General features: G+C 33.3%; 1 protein-coding gene across 3 annotated transcripts; it reads left to right on the forward strand.

The window, feature by feature from the left end:
• Positions 1–3,198: 3,198 nt before the first annotated feature.
• Positions 3,199–6,749, forward strand: LOC110414426 (uncharacterized). 3 transcript variants are annotated; one of them, XM_021425613.2, is made up of 6 exons: positions 3,199–3,438; positions 3,751–3,891; positions 4,013–4,267; positions 5,043–5,145; positions 5,224–5,281; positions 5,360–6,749. In XM_021425613.2, exons 1-6 carry the CDS (start codon positions 3,324–3,326, stop codon positions 6,593–6,595), a joined length of 1,908 nt encoding a protein of 635 aa, XP_021281288.1. In that variant the 5' UTR covers positions 3,199–3,323; the 3' UTR covers positions 6,596–6,749. The 3 variants fall into 3 exon arrangements, with proteins under 3 accessions (XP_021281288.1, XP_021281289.1, XP_021281290.1); XM_021425614.2 differs by having other exon boundaries at positions 5,251–5,281; XM_021425615.2 differs by having other exon boundaries at positions 3,280–3,438; positions 3,678–3,891.
• Positions 6,750–7,968: the final 1,219 nt, after the last annotated feature.

Genomic DNA, 7,968 nt, shown 5'->3' on the forward strand with positions numbered 1-7,968 from the left:
ATCTAAAAGAACAACTATAAGAGAAATATAAGAGAAAGTATTTAGAGGGAAAGAGCGTATTTAGGGGGAGAGAAGAAATCTTATTGAAGTATGTATACAAATGAACTAAGGGAGCCTATTTATAGGTAAATAACCTTTTTACAAGAAGAAGATAACGCTTAGAGATTAAATGGATTAAATCTTAATCTAATCTGATTTACATCAGATCTAGATATAGATAACATAAATGGCTATTCATAAAAATATTCATAACACAAAATATCTTTTTGAGGTGTTTTAAAGGGCTTTTTGAATTTTATCTTATAAACATTTGAGGAGCCTTAGAGATATTATTACACCATAACATTGCATTTTGAAAGTTTAATTCTATCCAATATTAGATATTATCCTTCCTCAGATATTTATTAACTATATAAAACTCCTCCCTGATTGTCATTGTGTCAGCTTGATTTGCATCACAAACATCCATGGATCTAGAAATGTTATTCTTACTCTACTTAAATGATCACGAGCAATGCCACCAATGTGGGTTTCTAGCTGAAGTGCCATCCACATTGAACTTTATCCAAGCAAATTCTGAAGCCTCCCATTATATAGTTGGTTCTTTGCCTTAGAGGTGGTAATAATTAATGTAGTATTCGAATTCCTGAAAATATCCTTAACTAAATCCACCATGTCAGGCCATTAAGACTTGCATCAAACCGCTATAAGCATATTAACTAAATCATGACACTACCTCATATCTCGATTCCTCCCATTATATGTGGAACAACCAAATTGACCATATTAAAGAATAAAAGGCCATCATCCATATCTTTCATCTATTTGTAGACACACAATTCAATCTCGAGACAAGAAAGAACTTTGTTGAGTAACCGGAGTGATCCAATTAATCTTCCACTTAAAAAACCACATTCCCCGAAGTTTCCAAACCTTTTCACATGAAAAAAGTGAGTGATTAATGGTCTCAAGACTTTTATTGTAGATTACACATAAAGCTTGATCCTCCCTTATTAACTGCCTTTCAATAAGTTCAAATTTTAACGGAATTCTCTCCCACATCGCCATACGAATGCCTCTACTTTATACTGTGCATGTCTAAGCCAAATATTTCCCCAAAACATAAATGATTCAAAATTATACGCTAAACGGAAAACTAACTTAGAGGAATACCTTCCATTTAGAGTAGCCTTCCAAATAAGTTCATCTTTGAAGCCATCCCCTAAGGAATACTCCCTTTAAGTGATTCCATAATCTAGGCCACTGTTTGAATTCCCATTTAAATAATTGCCTTCTAAGATTTATTCTCCATTGCCACCCATTCTTTATCCAATGACCATGCTCACATAACCCGCCTCTTTTATTTATAGCCAAAGCATAGTCTTGAAAAACTTGTGTTTAACACTGTATCCTCCATCCACATGTCATGCTGGAATAAAGTTGATAAATCATCACCTACAATACACACCTAGATTAGTTGCAAGAAAATTTTATTAAGAGGCATAAGAGAGGATATGATATTTTTCCATAATTTAGAACAATTACGAGTAATAACAACTTTAGGTAACAAGGTACATGGATTGTAGTTATTCTTCTTTGCCACTATTATTCTCCATAGGCTATCTTTTCAGTTTCCATATCTCCACAACCATTTAGTAAATAGGCTTCCATTAACCTCAATCCCCTATTCTCTTTATATCGAGAAACGTTCTCCTATCTAATAAAATGAATTGCCTTGTTATGATTGACATCCTTCGCAAGAACTTGCGTTGAACCTTTCCAACTCTTCTTTAATCTCACATGGAATTTTAAAAAGAGACACAAAGAAAATTGGTAAGCTGTTAATCATTACTTTTAACACAATGACCCTGCCACCTATAAATAATAATTTGGACTTCCATCATTTTAATTTTCCTTCAACTCTATTCACCAAAGTTTTTAATAGGTTACAAATTTTAATTTATAAAGGAAGAATAGTAAAGATAAGAATAGTTCCTACAGCATTTGACTCATTGATTGGTGCATGATCTCCTTGCTTAAAGATAAGCATAATTTTTTAGAAAATTAAAAATTTAAATTTCTATTTTTGAGTTTAAAATATTTAACGGTTTACAAATTTTAATTTATAGATGAATAATAATAAAGATAAAAATAATTATATTAAAAAATACTAATTAAAAAAATTTGATGTAAAACAATAAGAATTAACGTAAAAAACTTATAAAGATAGAATAAGTATTGTTAAAATATTAACGTAAACGTGTGAGGTTTAACATAATAAGTCAACTATATTAAATAAATATAATTTTTTTAAAAAATTAAACATTTAAATTTATATTCTCAAGTTTAAAGTATTTAACAATTTTTAAATTTTAATTAATAGATGAATAATAATAAGGATAAAAATAATTATAATGAAAATCAATATTTCAAAAGTTTTGACGTAAAACAGTAAGAATTAATATAAAAATTATAAAAGTAAAATAGATATTATCAAAATATTGACGTAAACATATGAGATTTAATCTAACAAGTCAATTATGTCAAATAAATATAATTTTTTAAAAAATTAAATATTTAAATTTATTTTTTCTAGTTTAAAGTATTTAACGGTTTACAAATTTACTTTAAAAAGAAATAATAATAAAGATAAAAATAATTATAGTAAAATCTAGTACTTGAAATATCTTGACATAAATCTATAAGAATTAACATAAAAAATTATAAAGTTGGAATAAGTATTGTTAAAATATTGATGTAAATGTGTGAAATTTAATGTAACAAATCATAATAATAAATTTAATCAAATTAAATTAATTAAAAATAATAATATTCTTATATTTTAGGGTAAAAATAAAATAATATTTAAAATAAAATAAATAAATTTAAAAATTAACTTATATTGTTAATATATAATGAATAAGTTTATAAATTACCTCTTTTGTTTATCTGTTAAACAAATTTTTATTATTTTTTTAAATTATATTAATTGACCTTACAGTAAGATTAGTCTTACTATAAAATTCATCATACATTATTTGTTGAAACAACAAATAAAACTTTATTTATTTTGTATTACTTAATTTTTATATTTTTATTAAAAATTATTTCATAGTGCACCCTCCCTCTCACGTGCCGTTTTGGCGCCTAAGCTAGTGCTGCTTCTCCAGTTTCTAGTTTCCCTTCTCAAACAAGTTAACCAATAACAACGGCCATAAGACCCGACGAGTTTCGGTTCCCCAATCCCTACCCAACCAAAGCTAGGGTTTTTGATTCAATTCCATCCCCAAAATCCAATACCAAATGAAAGAACTGAGATCATAATGAAAAGAAGAAACCGCGATACTAACACCGAACCTCCAATTCGAACTTCATTCCCTGCAGCTCTCCACAGAGTTCATAGCGCCACAACCCGACCCGATTCCCGATCAAATCGAGGTTTTTTCCCCTTTTTTTCCCCAATTATTCCAGTTATTGAACGAAGATTGAGTTTAATTTTGAATTTCTCTGGCTTTACACGATGCTATCATTCAAATATGAGTTGACCTTTATTAATTCTCTTTTAGCTTTTGTTTGTTTGGACATTATAGACTTTCCTAGAAATAATTTCCTTTTAAACTTGGAAGGGATTTCAGTTAGATTGCCTAATGCTTTACTTTTTGCTTCTATCTTCTTAGATAAGCGTTTGAAGAAGTTTGTTTATGGTATGGTTCAAATTTTTTATGGATTATCATAACCATGGATTTGTAGCTGATGGCCCTAAAACTTCCGAGTATGCGTTTTTCAAGAAGCTGAAGAAAGATGCCGGCCAAAAATATGATTCTCATTCAATGCGAAGGGAGAAAAACCAATCAAACAAGTTGAATTCTACTGAACATCGAGAAGTAGTAGGTAGGATAAACTTGGATATTGTCCTCACTTGACTGCTTTCGACTTCATTTTGTTAGGTGCATTCATTTCCAGGTTTCTTTGCTTAAAAGAAAATTTTGATATTTTCTTCTTTACTGTTTAGAGGGCACCAATATAGTTAGGAACATCTCCAGGTCATCGGAGGGGACCAACATTATTACAACTCGCTCTAAGGACTTTAGATCCCCATTGTCTGTCAGAAATGTTAGCTCAAAGGAGTTGCGATCACTTTTGTCCAGTCAACATGTTAGTTCTAAGGACTCAGGATCATCGTTGCCTGTTAACAATGTGACATGTGTCAACTTTGATTCATTCCTCTCACCTGTTGACGGAGCAGCAAATGACTGGGGTATGGAAGGTAAAACAAATTCTTAATTTCTTGTTCATAGCAATTCCTTGGTTGACTGGTTCCTAACTTTGTCTTTTAACTACTCTAAGTAGGTTTGCTTCAATAAATGTCATTTCAGCTGGGGTTATCAGTTTTATTTTATTGATGCAACTATTAGTCTACTACATGCTCGTTTCTGTTCATAGTGTTTGTATGAATCTCCATACTTTTCTTAAGTATTGTCCTAGTATCACTGCAAAGTTTCCAAGTTTTGTGTCCATAGCCAGACCCCACTGAAACTCTTTTGTTAAATATCTCATGTCCAGTCCCCACAGAAGTCAAGATTATGAAGTTATTCTTGCAAGTAACCAGTGTTCCTGCTTCTTTAACAGAGGTCAATTTAAAGAAAGCCTTTTCAGCCTTTGAGTTTATATGCAGCATAGAAAATTGTTAGGAGCATGATACTGGCAATTAGAGACCAGGGTCTGTTACCAATCTACAATCTTTGTTTTCTCTATTCAAAAGCAAAGGTGGTAAATAGCAGAAAATAGAGATAGGGGAATGCTGCATATGTTTCTGCAGTTGTGCTTCTGTTCTAGCAATCAAAATTGTCCATTTGTCTTTGCATCTTGATTCTTGGCAAACGGGGCTGAGGTCTTGTTTTTAGCTTGGAATTTCAAACTCTATATGGAAAAAAAATACATCAAAGCATTGTCTGCTGTTTGAAACAAGATTAGTCATTGGCTAAAACTGAGCATTATAAGCCATAAATCATGAAATAAAATCAGAAAATTTCAAATTTCAGGGTCTCAGTCTGATCAAGTGGAATTATTTTCTAAAAAGAGACAGAAACTGCATCAATGGGCTCATAATTCATCTCCTGAGATGGAGGAACTCTGTTCCAAGGGGTCAGACTTCTCATGATCAAAAGTTAATTTCATTGTTTTTGACAATTCATATTATGCATTGAGTAGATGTTCTCTCAGGTATGATCTTATTTCAATGATCCTTAGTCGGCTTTTACCTCAGAACAATGAGAAAAACGTAATGCCCTTTCAACCCTCTGTATGATATGACTTCTTTTGTTAACTTGATTATCAGAAAAAATATTGGCTCCTGCAGAGTTTCAGAAGCGCAGATTCAGCACCAGCAGAGAATGATACCAAAACTCAGTTACTTGCCTGCCCTAAGTCTGATATTCCTTCCAAGAAACTTTATAGGATGCCAACAAGGAACATCATGGAAGTTGAATATTTGCCGTACTTGGAAAATGATACATCATCTTATTGGTCAGACAGATCAAGGGACACGAGGAGCTCTAATATCTGCACTCCAGCCTTTAACAATCACAACACCATTCGAAAGAATTTAGATTTACCTAGCTGTGAACTAAGAGGGAAAAATTTGTTCTCCTGCATTGAAGGTGACTCCACTTTTAGCTTTCCGTTTGTGAGACATGGATCTTTTCCACCATTTAGTCCTTTCAAAGAGCTAGATGATTTCCATGACCCAAATGGATCCTTGCTTGGAAGAGAGCCATTTCTACTGCTTGAATGGGATTCTATAAACATGAATGAAAGGAGCTTATCTGCTACTTGTCAGAATACAAACTGGACCATAGTTCCTGCAGTACAAAGTTCATGGGATCAACACCAAAGTCTAACTATGTTATCTGAATCATATGGTACATTTAGGTTTTGTTCATCATCTGTCCTGAGGAATTATCCCCAAGATTTTTACACAGAAGTGCCTCCCACTAGTACCAGCTGTGACAAACAAGAGCTTGGAGGATCTGTTTTAGAAGAAAAGGAAGAAACAGTTGCAGATTTGAACCCTCTTCCTTTGACCTTATCACATTCGTCAAAATACCTTAATCTAATTGGGGATTGCAATTATTATGAAATTGCATGTAAAGGTAGTGAGACAAGTGATATTCTCCCATCTCTTGGAAATCACCTTGGGTTCCTCAAAAAGGCTTTTGGTGAGGAGGACAGTATTCCTGGTAGTGGAACCCACCTTTCCTTTGCTCTTGATGTAGAATGGAAATGCTTACAATCTAGTGGTTTAGTAAGAGATCGATGCTCATCTACCTATAATGATCATCAAATACCTGAAAAGGAAATCATATATTCAACCTTTCTTAGTGAAGATGAATTTGGGAGTTCCTGGGATGGTTCAAGTTTTAGAAGCCGTATTCACTCCAGTGAAGATATGCTAGGCATCCATGACAGGCGATCTTTTATTTTTCAAATATCTCGGGACAAAGATAAGGCATATCCTTTTTTGCTTGATAAATCAAGCTTGGAGGATTGCACAGAAGAAGCATATGCTTGTGGTAATGAAGTCAAATGCCTTTGAATGATGCTTTCTTTGCATTACCTCTTGCTCTCCTTGCTTTTATTAAGATGTCCACTGGCTTGAAGCCTAAACAATGCTGTTATCTTTTGCTCTTCAAACAACAAGTATGGGAGCTAACTTTTTTAATGGAATTATAAATGGATCAAAGTTCTTAGGTGGATGGAGTTCCTTTATGTATTTGAGTAATCTCACAGTAGTTCACCTTCAAACAATCTTCCTTGTCCGACTTTCCATTTACGGTTGTTGCTGCCATGTATTTGGGTGATTCTGTTTAATTTAGCAAAGAGAGAACAAAAAAGGGGCAAAAGTAGTGGCAGCAGTGGTAGGATACATTGAAGGTAGTCGCATTTATTTTTAATGCCAATTCATTAGTGTCAAAATGAGACTGAAAATCTTGAAGAATTTAACTGATGAAAAATTTTTCTAGTAATTACATGTCCAAGGTTTAAAATTTTCTGGCATTACCAGATTACAGACAATAAGACACCCTAAGAAATGTCATCTATGTTGTATTAATTGGAACGAAGTCATGCAATTTGCATTCAAGTGCTAAATCTGGAAAATGAGTGTTCATCCCCACAGCTGGTTCTGAAGCTCCTAGGTCCTGATTCAGCATCAACACCATAATTGAAAAGGAAACTAAATGCACACCAAGAAACTTTTTAATGGGAGACACAACATTGATGAATTTGGCAACTGATTTAATATTATTATTATTATTCTTTTTTTTTTTTTTTGTGTCACAGCAACTGATTACCCAAGCCAACTATCCCCATAATTTGTTCAAGGAAAACATTACATAGAAAACATAAAACAGCTACCTTCCTTGATGACACACACAGATACTAAACAAGCCAAATCTTTCTAGGTATACTCCTACAACATTGTCCACACCAGGCAAATTTGTGTATGCCAGGCTGCCAAGGCTGCCATTATCGTACCTTGGTATTTGCTACTACCATCATCAATGCCCTCCATAACTTCCCTTTAGGCTTCTCCTAACACACAATTCAAAGTGGAAAATGGGTCCAAATGTTTCTTTTAATTAGGTAGCAGCAAAGGAAAATAAAGATAGCAAGGACACCTGGCAAAAACACACAGGCATTTATTTGAACGTTGTGGTCCCACATTCTGCCACGTCACTAACCCCCAAGTTGTCTGTCGACGTCATCTGTCGAGCGTTAAGCCTTCTTTCACTTTGTTCACATTGCCTCCACGAATCTTCCTTCCTGTTTTAAACCAACTGTAGTATAAGCTCTGGGCGTTTCAATGGGACTATCCCTTGTTTGGTGCTTGTACTTCCAGCTTTAACCACCCATTCAAGGATAATTTAAACACAGTAATAAATTTATGGTTCAAATATAAAATGTCTA

The sequence above is a fragment of the Theobroma umbraticum genome, unplaced genomic scaffold (assembly GCF_002168275.2).
Source record: "Theobroma umbraticum cultivar Fairchild unplaced genomic scaffold, ASM216827v3 scaffold_4.1, whole genome shotgun sequence".
NCBI classification, from domain to species: Eukaryota; Viridiplantae; Streptophyta; class Magnoliopsida; order Malvales; family Malvaceae; genus Theobroma; species Theobroma umbraticum.